Source organism: Apteryx mantelli, chromosome 3 (assembly GCF_036417845.1).
Source record: "Apteryx mantelli isolate bAptMan1 chromosome 3, bAptMan1.hap1, whole genome shotgun sequence".
Lineage (NCBI taxonomy): Eukaryota > Metazoa > Chordata > Aves > Apterygiformes > Apterygidae > Apteryx > Apteryx mantelli.
Genome location: NC_089980.1, coordinates 99,541,849 through 99,564,770, shown reverse-complemented (window position 1 = coordinate 99,564,770; position 22,922 = coordinate 99,541,849). Strand labels below are relative to the sequence as shown.

General features: G+C 41.6%; 1 protein-coding gene across 1 annotated transcript in view; it reads left to right on the top strand.

Moving 5' to 3' along the window:
* The first annotated feature begins 2,901 nt into the window (after positions 1 to 2,901).
* NT5E (5'-nucleotidase ecto) overlaps positions 2,902 to 22,922 on the top strand; it is a 28,193-nt gene continuing 8,172 nt past the window's right edge. Inside the window, exons 1-5 of the mRNA XM_013948776.2 lie at positions 2,902 to 3,295; positions 8,009 to 8,231; positions 13,539 to 13,727; positions 18,756 to 18,953; positions 20,444 to 20,595. Of these exons, the coding sequence (XP_013804230.2) occupies positions 2,972 to 3,295; positions 8,009 to 8,231; positions 13,539 to 13,727; positions 18,756 to 18,953; positions 20,444 to 20,595 (1,086 nt within the window). The 5' untranslated portion in view covers positions 2,902 to 2,971. The remainder of the gene's footprint in view (positions 3,296 to 8,008; positions 8,232 to 13,538; positions 13,728 to 18,755; positions 18,954 to 20,443; positions 20,596 to 22,922) is intronic.

The following is a 22,922-nucleotide window of genomic DNA, read 5'->3' as shown; positions in this document are numbered from 1 at the left end:
GTCATCAAAGCGCCCTTCCCACGGCAAAAGGGTGCTTGTTTAGGTGTCTGATCACCTTGTTAATGAATTTTGTGTGGGATTAGATACTTGCAGAATCATGTGAAGTGAGTAGCTTGGATAAGGAGGATGTTGTGAAAGGCCGTGGCCAGCAGACGCAAGGGGCAGGGTGGGTGCACCACAAGTCCTACATTGTCCACCCTTGAGACATGGCTTCCAGTGTTTTCCCAGCCCATCCTAGACAGTTTCTGACACGTTCTCCCGGACCAGACTAAAGCATTCCAGGGATGAGGCAGCTCTGTGGAGTTTGAGGTAGGGCTGTGCTTTACAGGCCAAAGACAATATTTGTGTGCAAGTAAATTCTGCTTCCTTTTGTTTTTTGCTGTGTCTCTGTGTTTGCACAGAGCTGTAGTGGACAGAACGCTACAGAAATGGTGTGGCTAGGGACTGACTGGTGAGGAAAGAAGGCAAGGCCAAACAGGCACCAACAGGCCAAATGGTGTTAAGGGCACACATGCATGCAAGCCTGGTCATCCAGCAGAGAGTGACTGGCCAGCGTTGTCTTTGTTTCTGACACAGCTCCTAACAGATTTGGGCCACCGAGTAATGCTGGCATTGCCATTTGTCTAGCAGTTTCAGAGCAGAGCTACTGGATCTGGACACAGGTGGTGTGACTTAATTCAGGACAGGTGTTTTCTTTCCACATGTGATCTGTTTAAGCTCTTATAAACTCAGTGGAAAGCTAGTCACTACAGGGAGTGCATTCTGAAGAGCAATCTAGTGGATCAGTCATGATGCAAGAGATTCAATTGCCTAGAGACATCCAGCACCATTCTGGATACCTTTCTGTATCCAAGACAGCCACAGGAGGCTGGCAGATATGACACAGGGCCTACAAGAGATCCTCTTCCTTTCTGGAGGGGGACCTGGAGGCTACACAGCACCAAACTGCACCAGCACCTTTGTGCAGGTAATAAATCCCACCCAGTGTGTCAATTTTAGGGTGATTGGATCACTCTTTAGGTGTCAATGACTGTCCTGACTAGATTTCCATTGGCCATAATGAAAACTTAGACACAGTAGAGCACAGATACGCACCTACCCGTGGACACCTAAATGTAAGCGTCCTGGCTTTGAACTGAATCCCAGCCAAGCTGGCTGCACAAGCCACTGGAGGCGAGGAGCATAGCCAAAGGGAACGTGTGAAAAAGGCGAGAAAGTACATCTCCAGTTTTTTGCCAGCATAACTCATCCCATAAGGGCTTCATCTGGGATGGGATAGGCAGTGCACAGCATAGTTGTCCAAAGAAATGAGAAGGTACCACAGAGCAATTTTGATTCAAGTCACATAAGGGAGCATAGGGACAGTGGATCATGGCCATCACAGAAGAAAATACAGGTTCATTCACTTTCCAGCCATCTGAGGAAACAAACAGACCAAATGAGTTCAGATTCCATCCCGCGGACTTTGGGTACCTGGGAAACCAGGGCATGACATCATCCAGTGGAAAAGAGGCAGCAACTTGTATGGCCTCTGTAAAGCTGTGAGAAATGGTCACTTCTCTACACAGTGGGGAAAATTCTGTTTTTAAGGAAGAAATGGATCAAGTCATTCAGTCACTGCTTACAACATGAGATTGTCCAGAAGTTGTGAAGAAGTATACAGAAATTACAGTACTTCTTCAAAAGCTACCCTTCAAAAATTTCTTTCTCCAAATAGTTCGGTAATTTTGTAGTGGTGGAATATGTGTCTCCCCATTGTGGTTACATGACTTGAAGGAACAGGTGGGCCACCAGCCAGTTTGACTTACCAAAATGGTAATCACTCTGTACCCCTACAGAGTTGTTTGTTTAGGGCGTTGGCAGGGTTTGGGTTTTGTGTTTTGTTTTGTTTTGCCTCATCATGCGTTTGCCAAACCACAGCTATAAGTTTAGTGGTTAACTACGGAAACAAAGTCTTGAAAGCAATTCATGAATCTATTGAAAATATACTAAAAACATTAAAGCTATAGTTAAATCAGCCCTTGAAGTAATTTAACTCTGTATTTAAGACTGAAATAGCACTATTTATTTTAAGCTTTGTTGGAGAAGGGGCAGGAGAAAGGTTGGGTGGAACCCTTAAAACAACTATTTTGAAGTGAAGGTTTAGAAACTCCTCTTTTCTGCGTGCTAATATTCACCAAGGCTTCCTGTAAGCGCTGGAGTTTGCCCTTTCACTGCCAGCTGAATCTGCAGCATATTTGCCCGCCAGTAGCTGACCGAAAGCCTATCTAAAGCAGCCGGCAGCAGCCGTGTGTTAGTGAGGGACGTCGGTGGAGAGGACCGGACGGCTGGGGTCAGCGATGCACGCGTGTGTTGCAGCACCCAGGCGTGCGCTGGAAGTGCTCGGGGCTGGGAGGCGCCCCCTGAGCATCCCCCTGACTCCCGACAGGCGGGCAGGGGCGCAGAGGACGCGGGTGGCCGGAGGGCTCCCGGCCGTGCGCTTGCAGCGGCGCTTGCCAGCCCTCCGCGGGGCGGCGGACGGGGCGGCGGCGGACGGGGCATCCGCGGCGCCCGCCGCGGTCGGGCTCGCGCTTGCCCGGGCGCCGAGACGCGGCGAGGAAGCGCGGCTTCTCCGCGCTCGGCAGCCTCCAGCTGCTCGGGACCATGTACTTAGCGGCGAGGGGGCTTCACACACGCACGGCAGGCGCGGAGCACTTGCGGCTTCCGCGCCTTCTGCCTGCAGCAGGTGAGAGTGGCTCCGAGCGCCTCTGGTGCAGGTCGGTGCCAGCGCTTGCCCGGCGCCGGGGCGCAATCCAGCCCAGCGGCTCCCGGGGCCGCGGCGGCGGCTGCGCGGGGCCCTGGGGCGGCTCGCTCCCCGCCCCGCCGGGCGCTCCCCGTGCCTCCTCCCTCAAAGCCACCCCCTCTCCCGGCCGCTGCGGCCGGCGCTGCCGCGCGTCCGAGCCCCCTCCGCGGCGGAGCGGAGCCCCGCGGCATGGCAGGGCGGGCGGGCGCGCTGTGGCTGTGCGCCGCGGCGGTGCTGGGCGCGGCCGCGGAGCTGCGCCTCACGGTGCTGCACACCAACGACGTGCACGCGCGCGTGGAGGCGCAGGGCGCGGGGGCGCGGGGCTGCGAGGGCGCGGCGGGCTGCTTCGGCGGCGTGGCGCGGCGGGCGGCGCGGGTGGCGGCGGAGCGCGCCGCGCACCGCAACGTGCTGCTGCTGGACGCCGGGGACCAGTACCAGGGCACGGTGTGGTTCTCCCGCTTCAAGGGCCGGGAGGCGGCCCACTTCATGAACCTGCTGCGCTACGATGCCATGGTAAAGCGGGCCGGGGTGGGGGGAGCCGCGGGCAAGGGAGCTTTCCCTTCCCCGCGTGTTGGGCTTTTTCCACCCTTGTCGTTCTTGCAATTGCTGCCTGTTTGCGTGTGTAACATTGCATCAGAGGAGGCTCTCAGTCGTTGTAAAACTGTGATTAAGCAATGACCAGTAGATAAGCAATAAGAAGACAGATAAAGTAGATAAAGGGCACCCTGCTAAATATTGTCCCGAGCTGGCAACCCCATGAGGAGCCTGGAATGGGGAGCTTATGCCAAGGCTGTAAAGAGGAAGAGAAAAAGGCACTGAGCTAGTGAAGGAGCTCTTGTGGGGAAAGGAGGGGGGCTTGGGGTGGGCAGGGGGCCAGAGGGGTCGTGTTGGAGAGGGAATGGGCAGGTTGGAGGGCGGGGGGTGCGAGTGGGCCCGGTGAAATCTGGGCAATGAGCCAGACCTGCTCGAAGGGGTTAACCCTTGCCAAGGGAATGCTAGCACTCAGGGCTGATATTGTGTGCCCCAGCCTGCCCTGCTGGCTTTGTGTCCTGGGGGAAAGGACAGATGGCACACATTGGCAGTGCCCTTTCCAGGGTTAGAGTTTGGGGTTTTTTTTGTTTGTGGGTGTGTTTGTTTTTTTAAATCAGTTGCTCTCCTAACACCCTGATTGTGTCCAGTTCCACTAGACGTGGGGTGATGTAGGGGTCTGTATGTGAGAGGGCTGAAGGCTGGTGGTTCCAGCTCTCGTAGGGTGTCATTAGCCCAGGGACCAAAATGGCATATCTGTGAGGGAGCTCTCTGAGGCCGTGCCAGTGCTGCACCTTTACTCTGTCTCTTCTGGTCTTTTAAGTGCTGAGAAGAAGATAGAAGAATTTGGGACTCTGGATGCTTAGATCTCTTCTGTCTCTGCTTTCCAGGGTAACAAGCATAGGGTCAAGTAATGTAAAAAGAATTATCAGTGCTTATTTTGCTTGTATACATCACTAGAAAGGAGGAGAGAGATTAAATTTGTGTTTGAGACTGACTACATATTTATTTCTTCCCAGTTGACAGCTTGGGGGGGGGGAACCTTGTTCTGATCATCTCACATCCTCTGTCTTCATCTGTTTGTTTTCCTCTAGAAAAGGCTGCATTTTCTTTTTCCAGCTAAAAATGGCTTCACCTTTTTTTCTCTCTGCCCCAAAACTGCTAAAGAAAGGAAAGTGTTGTCCCAGCGCATTTTTCTAGGCTAGACACACTTTGTACCTGACAGTTCTGTGACAGATACTGCTCTCTGTTTGCAAGGCCTAATGAACATTTTCCTAATCTTAACAGTAATAAGGTTTTTCCTCATGGTAGTGATGGGGAGGAAGGTGTGCGTTTAGGATGTGTCCTTACTACCTGCTGGGTGGCACTTCTGGGTTCTACAGTGCAGATATAGCCCAAGGTGATTTTTTTCCTGCCTTCCTTCCCAAAGTTTGCTGCTGGCAGTCAGTTCTCATGCTTATCTTTGCTGATTTGACTGGTTCCTGAGAAAGCCAGGAGATTGTTACAGTTTCTGATCATATCGCAAGAAGAAATTCTTTTAAACAAAATTAGCAGTGCCAAACTAGTGCTTGGTTTTAGAGATACATTCTGTAGAAAACATTGGCATCCAAGTCTGGTTAGGAGATCCCATTAGCTTTTTAATTATAATACGATTTAAAAAAAATCCAGACCATACTGGATATCCAGAACCTTGTACTGGATGCTAATGCCTTAGGTGAAGAAGTCAGCCACTTGCTCTTTGTGGATGTGCTGCATGTTATAATTTGATTACTGTCATTAGATAGAAGAAGGGGTTAGTATAGACTGAGAAGCTACAGAGACTTCAGAACCTTTCTTTGCTACCAAAGAGCATGTGGACAGAGTTGCCAAGTGTTGGGCAGCTTTGCAGCTTCCTTTTGGATACTTCCGTCCATGGACCGTGGCGACCACACAGTGAGTGTGTCCCATGGGAAGGGGGGTAAGTGTCATACTGGAGAAGAGTGAGTTAGTGTTTCTTTAAGCAGAATTTGGGAAGTCATGTCCATAACAGAAGGGGGTGAGGATTACTGAACTGGTTAGAAGTTATACAGTGGCGTAGGATTACAAACAACATGAAGGCAGGAACATGAGTCATAAAAGTTGTTACAGGATGGGGGCAGGAGAGCCATGGGAGGATTTAGAGCAGCCTGATAGTGTTATCAGATGTTTATTCCACAAGTGGGACAAAATTTCCCTTTCACATTTGTCCTTTTCTCATTTGTGCCCTTTATCATCTCATGCCTTATATTTAGCAAGGTATTGTCTTCCAAATCTTCTTGCCACCACCACTGCTTTTGAGTGTGATTAACACCAAAATCCAAAGGAAGTACCACAAAGGCAGTAATTGTGACAGAAGTGTTCTATTTTTACTGTTAAGTTGCATCCTTATGTTAAATTATATCCTGATTTTTAAAAATATTTTTAGCCTGGCATCTTATGAAAGTGAGGATTTATGTGATCACATGCCATATGACTGTGTATTTCTGTTTATTCCTCCTTGTGACTTTCACTAATACTAGCCAATGGATTCAAATTTGTTGAAAGGATATCACAAAGATGCAAAGTTCCTAAAAGCTTTATGCTTAAGGATGGTTTGGTAGAGTAAAGGAATATTCTCCTCCTCAGAGAAAGAGCTGCATCAAAAATATGAGTGTATTATTAGGCACCAGTGATTTCTCATGAATGAGAGACTTTATAACCACCCACACCACGGGAAAGGCTTTGATTAAAGTTTGTATCTTAACAGACATGAAATAATCCAAATGCAAGCTACAAAGCCAAGAGAAACAAGGTTTCTTGTGTTTTTTTTTTTTTTTTTACAACCAGTTAATGGCAGTTAAGTACAATTTAAATTCTTATTTTATTTGCAACCAGTTATTTTGGGCTTTAATTGCATATTTAGGATAACAGAAGGCATATGCATCAGCCAAAGGGAATGACTTGTTACCACTTTGCGATGCTCTATCCATCTGTGGCTGTCTTTTTTGAACATCGCTTGATGTCAAAATGAGCTTCCTTAGAGTTTGATTCCTTTTCTATTCTTTCTTTTACAGCAGATTAGACTGCAGTTAGAATACAGTGAGAATCAGAAAACAGTTAGATTGCATTGTATCATGCAAAATCAGGATTTTCTTAAAGATAGTTATCATTTCTTTTTGAAGAGTGCTGCAGCACCATGAGAACGTTTTGGTTCCTTCCCTAGAGCATTAGATGTGTTCCCACTGGTGTTAGTGGGAGCAGCTGGTTGCAGACAAAACATGCTACTGACTTCCTTATTTTTGTACAGGGCCATGCTGTCACTTAGCAAGACAGCAACTCCCTGCCTGTGGGGATCAGAGGAAGCCAGGAGTCGCTGCCACCTCCGAAAGAAAGATGCTGCCAATCAGTTGATCAAAAATATCGTGCTTCTGTGCTTGTAGTAGCTCTTGGGTCTTGCTTGGGTTGCAATGTGATCAGATTTGATATTGTCTGTTTGGGGAATAAAAATGGGAACAAGCACATAGGGGCTGTTCAACTAAGCAGAGCAGAGAGGTATGTGAGTCTTTTTAGACCGTGGATACAGCTTTCCCCAGTTAATGTTCAAGATGAAATTGTAGGCATACTTCTGTCTGGGAGAGTTGGCTCATTGACTTTAGCACCCTTTTCATGCACAGTTTCAGTCACCTGAAAACTTGTTACATCATGTTCCAAGTTACACTACTAGGGTGTTTCCAAAGATACTTTTTTTTTTTCTTTCCTAACACTTAAAGGTATTATAGGTTCTTCCATATATTGTGCTTCTGCACAGTAGTCCTGTGTGGGGATTTCACTGACTATTGCCAAATTTGCGAGCACAGGCATGTGGTAACTCAGGCTGAGCATGACAAAGGGTGGATAGGAGAAAATTACATGGTCCTTCTCAAGGTAATGCCTTTTTTGTTGTTTTCCAACCTAGAACAACTAAATATTCTCCTCTTGTTAGTATTATCTTGCTATAATGTACTACTCTTGTTTTGTACAATACTTCTAACATTCCACTGTGTTATGCACACATTTGCATGTATGCACATGCAGGTCAACTACAGATTGTCTATGGAGATTCCCACCAGCTGTTAAGCATTAGAGCTGCCACTGGATAATAATATTGATGATGGCTAGAAAATTATATTTTCTTGTTACTAGAGTACATAAGAACTCTTACTAAATGTGAATAAATATGTCAAAAAAAATAGTCCAAACACAAGCTCTTAAAATACATGTTTAAAGGTAACAAATATTGTCATTGGCATTTAATGTTTCCTTCAGTAATTTTTTAAACCGATGTATTTTCCTTACACAAAATACATATTTTCCTTGGTACTGGTTGTTAATCCTCTCTATTGCAGACAAGGGATGAAAAATCACTGTAATCTAAACAAGTATTTGTATTCATATATTACTTAGAGAAGTTTTCAATTTTGATTTTTCACATCTCTATTGGTATAAGATAGAGTATGAAAAGCAAATAGCTAAGCCTTAAAAAAAAACAAAAAACACTTCTATGTTTGTGAGACACAGGAATGCTCTGTCTTAGACAGGATAGGATTTTCTTCCCTAGAACATGAACCTTGTGTTCTCAAATGTATCTTGTATGTCATTTATGAGAGTATTTATACTGGTTATTTGAAGTAGGGTCTTATGTTTTCTTCTTGTTTCTCACAGGCTTTGGGGAACCATGAGTTTGATGAAGGTGTGAGTGGATTGTTGGATCCTCTGCTTAAAAATGCTAATTTTACAATCCTGAGTGCAAACATTAAGGGAAAAACCCCATTAGCAAATGAAATGATGAAATATGTTCATCCTTTTAAAATAGTACATTTTGACTCAGAATCGATAGGAATTGTTGGCTATACTACAAAGGAAACTTCTTTTCTTTCAAAGCCAGGTATGCTTTTCAGTATATAAGTTTATTATATCCTTTATTACTGATTTGTTACTAGCCTATCTGTCTGAATCCAAAGATGATGAATGCTTTCATTTGGAAAGCTTCTTTTATCAGTATAACGCAGATTTATTCAGCCTTATAACTGCCTGGTTTTTGAACTGGTGAATGCTCTGTTACATAGAAGGCCTTTTCATAATGAGCAATTCAGATCACTGAATTATCTAAGAATAGGTCTGTGAAGTTTGTGGAGAAGTTGTGGGGGGCTTTTTGTTGTCTTGTTTTTTTTGCTTGGCTGTTTTACTGAAATACGTGTTCTTTTATATTTTATTTATCCATTTAAACAAGTGTTAAGTTGGAATACAGCTTGTCTCTAGAGTAAAATGTGTTTAAACTAAGACATTTCCAAGTGTATTGAAATTTTGCTCTTGGATACCTCTATGCTTCAGCTCTAGTAAAAGCAAGGAGAGCTTCATGTGTATTTTTGAAATGGAAGTTGCCCAAGATGTTGTTGGTCTCTCAAATTAAACTACAGAAGGAACTACAGAAGTTGCTTTTACTACAATTGCTTCATTCATGAATAAAATTAGAACTGATGAGGAAAAGACTTCTCCATGTCTGACTATTAAGTTATTCCAACACTTTCTATTCTACAAAAAAAAAAAAAGTCTACTAGAATGAGAAACATTTAAATCAGCTGTAGGAGATCTGAGTCATTGCATGCTCAGCATTCACTCCCCCTCTGACTTGATCAGACTCTTTCCTGGATTTTGCAGGAGATCCAAAAAAGGACCTGGGATGCCCTAAGCATTAGTTTTGAAACATTTCCACATTGAAAAAGGACTTCATATTATTAATTCTCTGTCCATTGGTCAGTAGTAAGGAAGTAATGCATAGCTTTCCTGAGAAAAGGAATCTTAAGTACTTTGAGGAAACATTACAATATAAAACTGTCCCTTCTGTGTCATTTAATTCCCATGCAGTATGTCTAAATTATCAGGAAGTGGGCATCTAAGGTTAGAACAGACTTTTATATCTGATTCTTATTCCACAGTGCTGTGTTTTTGGAGTCCTGTCTTTTTTTTCCCCAGTGAATAAAAAATAGAAAAATGATCTATATTTTGTGTAGTCAATAGAATATTACCTGTGCTTGAAGCCATGAAGGTAGATATCATGCAACACCATGCTGAGTTTGAAAAATGGGCATACAGCCACTATTGTCCCACATTGTTCTTCACTAAGTAGAAATAAAGTAGACCCTCTATTGTTCTTCCAAAATGTGTTGTTGCCGTAAGGTCATCAAATTAACCTTCTTGCAAATAAATATACTAAAGGAAAATCTAAATAGTGTTGGAATGATCCTCTGAAGCATTTAAATACATTTCTAATAACAGCTAAACATTATACTCAATGTCTCAATATGCTGTGATATTATACTAGAGACTGCAACTGGAAAAAACCACTATTAAAAGAGAAAGCATGCCAGAGCCATAGATGCAGTAAAGCAGCTCTAGGCTAAATATATCCCATAATGTAACTGAGTGTTTCAGAAGCAACAGGTGTTAATCTGTAGGGCAAATTCTAAGAGCTACCATTTATAGTAATAAGAATTTTTATAACTTTCCACTTCACCTTCTCAGTGTGCAGAACATTTGGAAACTTTGAAAATGTGAATTCAGAAGATGTTAATTTAACTCAGTGACTATATATCACCGGTGACCCAGCAATCCTTCAGACTGATAAAATTAACCATCAACCCAATTCCTTAATTCAGTGAATAAGATACAAGGTGAAATTAAATTTAGCACGTTGCTTATCTCTATATTCTTCTTCATGATAGTTCATGAGTTTTTTTTGTTTTGCTCCCCCCCGACTCTTCAGTAATTATTTTGGTATGCTATACCGTTTAAGGCATTTTCCAGGGTTCAACAGGAAGCTTGTGAATTCCTGCACCAGTGCTTTTCACGGAAGAAATCACACTTGCACAAAATTTCTATCATTAGATATTAATAGCTTCAACACAATTATGAAATTACAACTTGTACTTTTCATAGTCTGTTTAAAACAGCTATCAACAAATTGGAACAAATTATAAGAACTCCTTAAATCTCAGTGTTTTCATTGTCAAGGAACAATTAATTTCTGCTGTTGTACTGTTAATGTAACTCTTTGGAAACAGTAGAGATGAGGGGCACTGTTATCACAATTCATAGATTATAGCTAATTGGCAGTTTTTCTAAAGATCTTCGTATTGTTATATACAGCTACTTCAGCTGAATGCACAGCTATTTTTTCCACATTTCCTGCAAGAATTGTTCATGCTTTGATATACAGGCAGAGTTGTCTGTGCACCTACTTATCATTGATAACCCCAAGACCATCTTTCTCATATTTGATGGTACCAACTGATTTGCTTTAGTTCTGAAATCATGCTCTAAGCCCCACAAAGCAGTTAATCTCTTTTATCTGTCCTGAGAGATGCCGCATACACATTTGGTGCTGTGAAATAATACATCACATTTTTGTCCACAATCTTCATATGAAGTAGAGACCCACAAATGCTTACTGTGCAACCCTACAAGCAGCAAAATATTTACTAAAAATAACAACTTGTCCAACTTTATAAAATGAAATTTTAAATTCCACTTACTTCATTTTGTTCTGGTTAGCTTGCGTAATGTTTTTAACATGCAGCCAATTCTTTTTTCTTCTTGTTAGTGCAGTTTGTATTCTACTTTGAGGTATCTGAAACTCTTTCCCAAACTAAAAAGAAAAGAGGATGCTACATCAGTTTAATACTTTGAAAGAGAAGTGGGAATTACCCACTGACAGAAGCAATGAATAACATTTATATAAGAACTTTTTCAGTTCAACGTTTTTGAAAAATGGGCAACTGAGTACTAAGCAATATACGGCAATATTTTTGCTATTGTTTCTTAGACAAATGAATATTATGTAATTGCTCTGTCTTTCAGTCCCCCGCTGTATAACTTTTCAGCAAAGTTTGATAAAGGGCTATCCATCTCAAATTTGATTAAGGTCCTGAAGTTGTGTGACATGCTACAGAGAGGTCGAGGAGAGGAGATGAGAGAGGTCTCTGTAGCCCCAAGCTGGAATCCCTTTTTGAAGGTGAGGTGGGTGGGCCTCTGGGCAGGTCCATCAGCACTGGCTGCAGTGTGGGCAACTGTGTGTGCGGTGTCATGACAGTCCAGGGAGAGAGCTGGAATTACTGAGGTGGGAGAAAGAGTTAAGTTAGGCATTGTTGTTTTCCTTGGTCTCAGAACCAGGGTTTTTTGTTAGTTTTTATATATGGGTTGGTGATTAATAATAGTACTTCCTTGGTGTATGCCTGCATTATAGCCTGCAGCGGCATGAAGGGGTAACAGAGCTAGCTCTGATCAAGAGAGAGTTCAGTTATCATGGGCAACTAGCTGCACAGTATAGGACAAATCAGCCTGCAGGAAACTCCATGCTGTCACAACTACACGGCATCTAGCTCTTCGTTTAGAGAACTCAGCTGTTTTTACAGAATTGGTCATCAGACTGTGGCTTGCATGGCTGTTGTGACTGGTCCACAGGTGGTGAGATAAGCACACAAAGGTCCTGCACTTGATGAGTGTTTCTAAGGCTTTCTCTTCTGCCAGTAGCTCTGCATCAGGCCCTGCTTCTGTAAGCCACAAGGACAGCCAAGGAGAGACTGACAGCAGTAGCTTCCTTCAGCCTGGAGAAGGAAGGCTAAGGGCGTGTAATTGCAGTCTTCTACTGCCTGAAGGGGGTTTATGGAGAAGTCAGAAACAGACTTTTCTCAGAAGTGCACAGAGAAAGGACAAGAGACAATGGACTCGAGCAGTAGCATGGGAAATTATGACTGGACGTAAAGAAGAAAAATCATTGCGATGAAAGCAGCCCTGAAACAGGTTGCCCAGAAACTTTTCTAATTTCAACTGAGCAATCTCATCTGGCTTTGAATTCTTGCTTTGAGTGAGTTTGGGACTAGATGATCTCCAGAGGTCCAACTTCAATTAGCTGGTGATTCTTTGTTTCTAAGAAGAGGTCTGCAAGAAGAAAAAGTGGGGATACACTGCACAATTTGCTCTGAAATACGCAGTACAGATATTCCCTCTGGCAATAATGGAACTACTCAATGGGTGTGGTGGCTAAGCAATTTATGTAACCCTATTTTATCCCTTTGTATTTCATTGTAGTAGTTTCCTCTTCATTTCCTGAGACATTTTTGCATTGGATTATGAATTAGTTTCACTCCTCCCTTTGTTATAAGTTAATGTAATAAAGGCACATTAGAAAACTGATCGCAAAACTCTGCAGGGAAGAGAGGAATTAGGTAGAAGGGAAATTGGCAGAAACGTTATTTGGAGGTCTTAACCAGAAAATGTAGGATTACAGTTTGTTGACCTGTTCTTAAACTCTGTTCTTAAAACTTTGTCAAAAAAATTAGCCTCTTACATAGCAAGTCCTTTTGTGCAACTCAAGGCACTGTGACCAGGATAAAAGTATTTGTTTATCTAGTGTTCTTGTAACTGTTTGTCATGTTAAAATAATTTCAGCAGGCACATAAACATTTCAGAAAGATTGCGAGTTTCCCAACATTGTATTCTGGAAAAGGTTTCTCCTTTCCAGACTTCCCGTTCTTTATGTGCTCATTTTGGGGCAGTAGCTCAATTGCACACTGTGCTGTCCCTTGTTATTATTGATAGTGGTTCATATTAGGTCAGATAATTTTGTATTAAAAGCCAATTCAGAGTTTAGTGCAGGACTTTGAAGAAGCTGCTGTTTAAAACCTCAGAAGAGAAAAACCAAGTGAGACGAGTGTAGAGTAAGAAGGAAAAGATGGAAGATCTCAAAGAAATATAATTTGGGAGGAAAAAAAACCCTGTAGTCCTAAACAAATGTTTATACCCAATCACTGACATATTTAGTTTCCTTTCTCCAACTGAATAATAATGAAAAAACATTCAATCTGTGATCCTACAGTTGATATCATTGGATTTTTTTTTTCACAGTATTATAATTTGTTGAGTATAGGCAAGAATACACAGTTCAGTGCCAAAATGTTGTGTTAGTCTAAACACATAGGTACTCATGAGAGACAGGAAAACATCAAATCAGGTCAGTTTGAACCACTTCCCACTAAGGACATTTGAAAGTCACTGACATTCTGAATTCCATTAGTTATACAAAGTAATACCCAATATCATCTAGTATTTGTTGGAAAAACTAGTAATTAAGATACTGAATAAGTATTGATAAATACATTCTTGGGTTATTTTTGCTTGTTTGTTTGTTTTTCAGGGAATGATTTAATCTTTGAAGATGAAGTTGAAGCGTTGCAACTACAAGTGAATAAACTTACTGCTATGGGAGTTAACAAAATAATTGCGCTAGGACACTCTGGTTTTACTGTGGACAAGAACATTGCTCAAAAAGTGAAAGGAGTGGATGTTGTAATTGGAGGACATACAAACACGTTTCTCTATACAGGTATTTTACTTCTTACTAAATTGTTGCTTCTAAAGCAAAGCTGAAACTGATTGTTCCTTTTTAAACTTGAAGGACTTTCACAAATATAGTTTACTTCTAGTTAGGCCAGGCCAGATTCATATCTGGTACCTATTGGTAACTTCAATGGAATAAACTGATTTAAATCAATTTGTGAGCAACAAGTGCCCTAACTCACTGAAATGTTCCTTAATGCTGTAGATGTTCAAGGCAGCCTTTATGAAGCTGAGGACACAGGCACAAAGATAATAATACTGGCAAATTATTGCCAAAATTATGGTTCATTTTTCAAGCTTACAGATATACAGGAGTAAACAAAATGCTTACATATTTAACCCTGTATGTGACAAATATATAAAAGAATCATATATAACTTCAAAGGTAGTACTGACACTTGTTATTTTGTAGAACCTGATTCTGTATTCACAATTTCCCTTAGGCCTGCCATTAAAAAAGAAAAACAAAACCAAAAAACCCTATTGGTCTCCCTTTTCCCTAGTTTTCTCTGTATTTTCCAGTTCCTCTTCTTCATCTCTGCCTTTATTCTTCTTTCCTCTAGAGACTTCCTACTTTCACCTAACCCTGTTCAGGAGATGAATGTTATGAAACGTTATAAATATTTCCTTTCTTCAGCAGCAATGCTATTTTAGGCAGAATCTGTCATCAGCACTCATTCGTTCTCCAGGGCTGCTGCCTTCCCTTGTGCCAGTGTGTAAGGACACAAGTAAAGGAAAGGCTGTTTGTTTGTTTGTTTGTTTTAAACCACATTAAATTTAGCTGAAACTTCATTAGCTGATTGAAGTATAACAGGAACTTTCAGTAATTTTCAGCAAAATTTCCCTTGTGCCCATTCACAGCTGCACCACCAGGTAGCCTAGGAACTTAAAAGGTTTCACACTGTCCATTTCATCCTCTCCTCTTTCTACTTTCCTCCTCTCACTTTCTCATGCCTTTTTTATCTCATGTTTACTACAGAACTTACCACCTCCAGGCTCTCACCTTTTACTATCCCACTTGTTACAGAGAAACAGTTGCACACTACAGTTGTATATTAAACAGTTCAGAAAATCTCATGGATCTATCCTCAAGGAATAACTTTGAAGCTGGAGCCAGAAAGGATTTAGGCACCTAAAAGTTAGTGGCTGCAAATCATTCAGCAGACGGGTGCAGCAGAAGAGTGGAACAGACCAAAGGACCATCCATCCCAATGTGTTGTCTCCAGGAGTGACGGCGGGGGGATGTTGAGGAAAGAGCGTACACGTGGGCAAGCTTCTGGAGATGCTTTGCTCCAATGCGCTCCCATCTCCCATCAACTTCCAGCTCAGAGACGTCCCAAGCCAGAAACGGTGTCTTGGTATTTACTAGCCCCCACTGGAAGGTCACTTCCACAAACTCACCCTGTCTCCCCATGAGCTCCTTTGCCCTTTCAGCACTCACAGCGCCCTGCAGCCAGGCGTCCCGCTGCTGAACAGCACATCATGCCTAGACCTTCACCTTCTGTTTGCAGCCTGCCGCCCACTAGCTGGATGCCGAGGAGTAGTTCTTGCACTGGATCACTTGGTCCTTATCCACTCTCTTCACACCACTCATTGCTTTTGTAGATCTCTCAAATATTTTCCTTCTGTCGTCTCTTTTCCAGGACGGACAGTCCTAGCCTACCTCCTCATTCTGCATTCAGAAGCTTTTCTGTATCTTTGACCACCTTTATCACCCTTTTCTGAATTTTTCTGCATTTTCATTGTATCATTTTTGGGATGGGGAAATGAAGAATGCATGCAATATTCAAGGTGTGCGTTCATCATGGATTTACACAGTGGAATATAGACTCCTTTGCAAAGACTTGTTAGTCAATGCCTATAGAGAGTTTTTTCCTCTAAACGGTAATAATATATTAATAATAATAGTAATAATGTAATACATTAATAGCCAGAATGCCTAACTTGAAACTGCCTAACTAGAAAACTGCAGGCAGGGTATGTATGAAATCTAGGTCTTTTATGGCATTTTGGTTTTTGACTCTGGGTCAAAAAGGTGCCTCTCTTCACAACTTGGAGCCATGATCTAAAGCACTCTAGGAATTGATGTATCTGGGTTCAGATCTTATCCAGGGCTGTAAGAGTTCACATGTATGTCTCTTGTCATCCCAGAGAGTACCCCCTACCAGACTGGACTAGGTCAAGCTGTTCCATCCCTTTCCACTTCAAGCTATTCAAGATTCATTAGGCCAGAGACAGCACACAGCATGGGACTCTGCAGCTTTCTGGTTAAAGACCTCAACTGGGACTGGGTTCTGATCCATCTTCCAAGGGCTGTGCAGTTTTGGTAAAACAAGTCTGTCTTATTTTTTTATTGACATTGGAGAAAGTGGGAAAGAAAGATCTCTGTAGGAAAAAGGAAAAAAAAAGCAATCTCTAAGGGAGATGCACCAAATATGTGTATCCACTGCTTTAGATAAAAAATATTCTTTGACAGAATGTGGTCTGAGTCTATAAATTTTTATTCCAAGTACCAAGAAGCACTTGTTGATCTCTCCAGAAGCACTGTGAGTGCATCTGTGAACCATTTCATTCTGAGTCAAAAGAAAACTCTAGGTCAAACATCACAAAGTATCCGCATCTGTTAGAAGTTAGGGATGTGATTCAACTGCAGAGTACCGCATCTTATTTGAAGTGTCTGAATGTATGTGTCTATGTGTGCATTGGGCCTGTAATCTCTCACTGAAGTCCTTGGGAGAACGATTCAGCTCAGTCTAAGTGGACATGTACCAGCTGGTCAGCTCAACTACTGGCTGTCGTGGGAGTTTAGAGACGTAGTGCCCACGGACACCTCTATAGAACTGTCTTAATATAAGGGCCTTAGTCTTGAACTAGTCCAATCTACCTTTCTCTGAGATATTTGCCATTCTTTAGTGTATCTACAGATTGTGACAAATGTTGACTTGACTGTGTGCAAGTATACTTTGAGTTTGTAAACTTGATTCCAATAGTAATGATAATTTTAGATTAAATTACTCTAGTTTATGGATTTCATCAGTAAGGGTGTTCTGAGTATGTAATGTGTTGGCTAGAACATGGTAAGAAAATAGGGAAGTGTTACAGTTTCTTCCATTACCCGGTCTGAATTTGCATATTTGTAATGAAACAAAATCTCACACTTCAACTGAAATGTGTGTGTGAATTCTAGAGCCATCGTCATCTTGGGATAAGATGCACTGAAACATCTTTTCCTTTCAGAAGGACCACATCTATATTATGGAATAATGTTATAGTGATAATTTATCCTGAAAGAAAATATCAGAAAATATCTCTTTAGAAAACAAGAAATTAATCAAGTACTGGCCAAACACTTGATCGCGCACAAGTGATATAAACTAAAAGGAAAGCTAGAAAACATGACTTTCTTTTTCTAATGTTCTGTTCAGTCAAGGACTACACCAGGTGAGAGATCAAAACCAATTCCTTCTGCAGTTCCAAAAAACCCAAAGTCACTTTTGCATTTATAATCCTGAAGGGTTCTCATCAGCTACAGCATTTCTTAAGTTCTTCCCAAGTAAGTGTCAGATAGTGATGGGGCCTTTGCACCACCAAGAAACCAGCTCTGTTGGCAAGGCTAAAAGTAGGAAAACTAGTCCTCTGGTGAATTTGGTTCAGCTTTTAGTTTGTTACTGACATCTTTCCTGGTGGAGAAGAGGGATCAGAGATAAATATAAATCATATTAGAGTTCTGGGAGGAACATTTGTCGTATTTAATATCTCTGGATTTCATGTTATATAAACAACTATAAATGAAAGGAAACAATTGTTCTGAGAGCAGTGGAACTGAAGAAGCCTGCTTTCCTTTGGATTCCTGTCCCACGCTCCCGCACCCCTCAGGTGCCCCGGCTCTTGTCAATAGGAGTGAGAGGATGATGCGTTGATGGGAAATGCACCAGCTTTGGGGACAGGATTGAACAACAGGCTTTGGGGGAGCTCTGCCGCAGGGCATGTTGTGGAGCGTGTGCCATAGCATAGAGCCACCTGATTCTGTATTCATAGGTCTCCATTAGGCCTGCCATTAAAAAAAAAAAAACAACTTTGGTCTTCACTGACTGTGGTGTAGAAGTGCTGGTTGAAATAACAGAGGGGTGTGATATTAGCTCAAATAATATTATCAAGGAGATGGAGAGAAGGCAGATACCTTGAGATGAGTGGTGTGCTGTGTGTTTCCTTTGCCATTCTCCTCCCCTGCATGGTTGCTAAATCCAGTGGTAGCCTGTGCTGACTGAGCTGAGCTCTCTTTTTTCTGTAAATCCCTTGCTTTCATATATCTATTTCCAACTCCTACATCTAATCAATCTTCAAACTTTGCAGTTTTGTAAGTGTTTGGAGTCCATGATTACCTAAGTCTAATGCTAATAAAGTTTGCTTTTGCAGGGTGTTTACAGCCTGTCTGAAATTGTGTTATGAAATGGCATCACTTGCAAATGTTTTGTCCTAAGATGGGTATAGTAAAAAATCAACTGGGTGTACATACAGATTACAGAATTTGCTTGTAGGGATTCTGATTACATATTGTTAATAAAGGTAGTTTAGAGTTTTCATATGAAAAAGTCCTATGTATGTTTTACTAACATCCTAATTTTTCTATCTGATACAGAATACTGAAGGCTCAACAATAAACTTTTCAGCCAGAGGCTCATTTATATGCACTACTTAAAGGTTTTAATTAGAATAATTAGAATGAAAAGTTCCTTTGTTACTATTGTGATGTGATGTCATGGAGAAGTGTGCTGTCACAACTTACAAAAACACCATGATGGTTATTGCAGCTCAAGTCCTGAAAACAATAACATCTCTTATGTATTAACGTAACTGAACAATTAAATGTGTACTTGTCCAATGCATTTGTTGTTGGGTTTGTTTAATATCCCATTTATTTTTTTAAGGAAGAGCAACATTTGAAATGTTATTCTAACAATTCCTTGAAGGTCACATAAGCTGAAGACCCTCTTTACGTGATTGTTTTGTGCAGGCACCCCACCCTCTACTGAACAGCCAGCTGGCCCATATCCATTGATGGTTCTGTCAGATGACGGGAGGAAGGTGCCGGTCGTACAAGCTTATGCTTATGGAAAATATCTTGGTTACTTAAATGTTGTATTTGACAAGAAAGGAAATGTAATTGAAGCAGTGGGAAACCCTATTCTGCTGGACAGCAGTGTTCCTGAAGGTATGTGAAATAGAAATTTGAATTTGCCTACAGCACTCTACTACAATTCGAGTGTTACTATGTTAAATGTACAGTGCAATGTTGCAGAAGAATTCAGCTTTCTTCTTGAGCTTGCGGTTCTCTTTGCTTTAGGGTTCAGGCTGTGTTGCAGTTGTACCCATTTTACTCTCTGTTTCTCTTCCTGAACAGTGAAATACAAAGGCCTTTGCATTTGCACAATTTCAGTGTATATTTTTGCCTATTTAAAATCACTAATAGCTCTTTTGTAGGAACTCAGGTAATACCTTACCATTTAGCAAGGCTTATTTTAGGCAGACCTGTAATTATGATTTAAAAGATTATAAGGACTAACTTCCACTGTTATGCCAGAGGCTGGTTTCGTCAGAACAGAGTTCAGGGCAATATAGGAAAGCCGAGGTGTCTCAGAAATTTTGGAATGCTCTTGACAATGTGCAAGTACGATATACAAAACCTTCTTGTTTTAACCTCTGAAATGTTTAAAGATCTGGAAGGAGGAGAATCTTTCTGTTTCTTGCTGTTTTTGCAATGCCTCCAAGCTCTGTTACCTACTTTGTCTGCTATATAATTATCTGGGATTGATTTCATTACTCTTTTTTTCTTGTCCAGTGATTACTACATGAATCTCTGAGCTTTTATCAGACTTTCTAGATTCTACCAAAGTATTAATAAAATAAATCCTTTAAAAATGATGTGTTTGTAGGTATTTTTATTTACTATGTTATTCTCAGTGATCCATTAATTTAATGAGATGATGTAAAGAGAGTTTATTCTCTCTGAGGTCAGTAAATGTAAAAATTCAGATATATAGGTACTCTTATATGTTGCTCTTGTATTGACAAAGTTACATGCCAGATTACTTAAAACTAGCAGCTGCTACAAAACAGTTGTGACGTTATCTATCTGCTTACAGAAGTATCTTTTGTATCTGTTCCCCCCCCCCCCGAAAGAACTAGATTTGCACCTGGTGGACAGGTGTACAGATACATTAATTCTTGTAAAGAGACTATTCTTTGATGTTTATATTTGAGCTAGTATTCATTTTAATACCATGTAAAATGGGAGGAAGCTATATTAGTATAGAGAGGAAGTATAGAGATTATATCAAATAAGGACCCAGCTAATTTGTATATTAAAAAGTCTTGTATAGAAGCTCTCATCTGTCAGGGTAGGTGCTAGAAACCCCATTGGTTAAAGCTTACAACAGGACTGGGCAAAAATATTTTTAAATGCAATACAGGAAGTTCCGTTGCTGTGGCAAAGGAATAGCTTATTCACTTGATTGTTTCTGTCCTGCCTGCTCTGTTTCTAACCTTTCTTTAAAGTAAATACACGTCATGTTGTTTGAAGAGGCTTTAGGGAAAGCATAACATTTTAGAATCTTGAAGAGCAGGTTTTCCCTAAGCTCTGTATGTACTGAAGTATCATTAATACAACATACCTGTGATACTCATTTTACATTTCTCTGATAGATGAGCACATTAAAGAAGAAGTGGAAAAATGGAGGAAAAACATGGGAAATTATTCTAAAGAGATTGGAAAAACTAGTGTTTACCTGAATGGTACAAGCCAAGCGTGCCGTTTCCAAGAATGCAACATGGGAAACTTGCTTTGTGATGCTGCGGTAAGAAGTTGCCACCATAGGTGACAATTATATCCAAGTATTACTCTAGAGCTATCAGAAAAAATTATCGCAGGCTCTGAACTATCTGTGCTGCTCTCCATCACAGTACTATCTCAGTGCCTTCTCTAGAACGATCTGGCAAAAGTGAGACTATGATGAACTTTGTAGGATTTTATGGAGTGTTTTATTCTTTGCATATATCCTCATACAGAGAACTGTTGTTCACAGCTGGGTCTGGAATATGCTGTGGCTGCAGTTTTAACAGACACAGGAATCTGATCTAATAGCCCATTCCTCATGGAAGAAGGAGAGTTCAGGTCTCATTGCCCTTCTTGCCCATTCTGCTACCAGTCCTCTGCTCACAGCACTTGCCTTGTGCTCAGTCATTGCTCACTGGGCTCTGGTGTGACCTTTTTTAACTCACTAACCCAGGAAAAAAAATCTGGATAACTTTCTGCTGGTTTACTGATGTAAATTGGCCCACAGAAGAATCTAAAAGGTGCCTGATTAAGCAAGAGGGGGGGAAAGAGCATACAGCAAAGAGCAGAAGAGGTAAAAGCAAGACTCCCTCTCCCAGCCTCAGAGCCAGCCCATGAAACTGCTGCTCTGTGTTTCTTGTTATGACGAGTGTCCGTAGCTTTTGTAACAGCCGGTTTTGAGAACTCCCTTCTATGGACTTTTCATGAAACAGAGCCAAGAAAAGAACTCATGAGGTGGAAGATCTTACAGTATTGTCAGGGCCCTGAGGGCATGCCCAGCCCTCCCTGTCTTTGCCCTGTCCCTGCCCAGCCTCAGGCCCTCATTTTGGCCCAGCCTGGGGCCGTCAGTCCCTGGCCTGCAACAGCACAGCTGCTGCAGCAGTGCTGGGCTCCAGCTCCACCACAGCCCTGTCCCTGCCCAGCCATGGGCCCCCCTGACCCTGACCCTGACCTGCAGGTGACCACCTGTCCCATCCTCAGCCTGTCCCTGTCCCTGTGGAGATGCTTGATGCCCGGGGCTGGGGCTGCCCCGGTGCCCTGTTCCCTTGCGGGGCGTTGGGATGGGCCCTGGTGGTGAGGCCCTGCCTTGCCACCACGTGGAGCCCCTGCCGCTACTGACCCCAGATGCCACGCTTTACCAGAGTTGCATAACACCAAAAACTCTCTTTACGAGAAGTAGCTTACAGTTTTTAAACTAAGTGGCTTTGATTATTTTACTCTTCCATGATTGCACTATTTCTTTTAGGTGCTCCAGGGAAAAAGTTTACTAACATGACTTTTCAGAAAAATGCAATAACTATAAATGTCCTGCAGTATTCCCATAAAATCAGGTTCCAATTAGTAATCATAAGTTTTGGTTTAGAAATTTGCTGAAAACTGTTTTTCCAGAATTGCTTTTACTGTAATGCTTAAAATAATGTTTAGTTCAAAGGATAATTTCCAAATTAGTTTAAGATTTTGGAATTCTACATACAGTTCTACTGAAATTCCAGTGTCTTGGGTTTTTTTTTCTTCTAGACATTTTTATACATTTATCTGAAAAACGTGTTCAAATACTTTGACACTTTTTAAGCTTAAAGGAAGTTGCTTTGTTATCCTTCAGAAGTCTGTAGATTTTCTTAATACACATTTTTTCTTGGGAGGTCAAATTTTACTTAAGTGAAATAAATGCCTCTAGACAACCATCTGCATTCATCAGTAGATACATGGATTGCCCTTTATGTTCTTTGCAATACAAGTTCTACGTTTGCTTTCCTGTCTGGTTCTGTGCATTCAGGGATATTAAGGTATTAATTCTGTGCCATGGACTTTAGTATTTAGAGTTGTCCTGGGAAATCTGGAGATTGAGGAACGTGAAAATTAATGGAGCAATTGTACTAGGTGATAACAGAGGTCCATCTAGGTCAGTGATACTTCTCCAACAGTAGCCAGAAATCTCAGAATAAGAGGTTGACAGGACCAGATGGCATGTGATGAAGGACTCTAAAGGAACTTCAGTGTGAAATGGCTGAATTAGTAACTACAGTGTGGAAGCTCTTGTTTAAAACTGCCTCTGTACTCAAGACTAGAGAGTAGCAAGTGTAATACCCATTTAGCAAATGTTTCTGTAGGGAACCGAGGAATTAAAGACTTGTAATCCTGCTGTCTGTTCCAGGCAAATTAGTAAATTAGAGGGTATAGCTCAGACTGAAATCAGCAAACAAAAAAACCCAATTCATTGATTAAATGAGAGTTATGAACGAATGGATCTGTCCTCAAGGAATAACTTTGAAGCTGGAGCCAGAAAGGATTTAGGCACCTAAAAGTTAGTGGCTGCAAATCATTCAGCAGACGGGTGCAGCAGAAGAG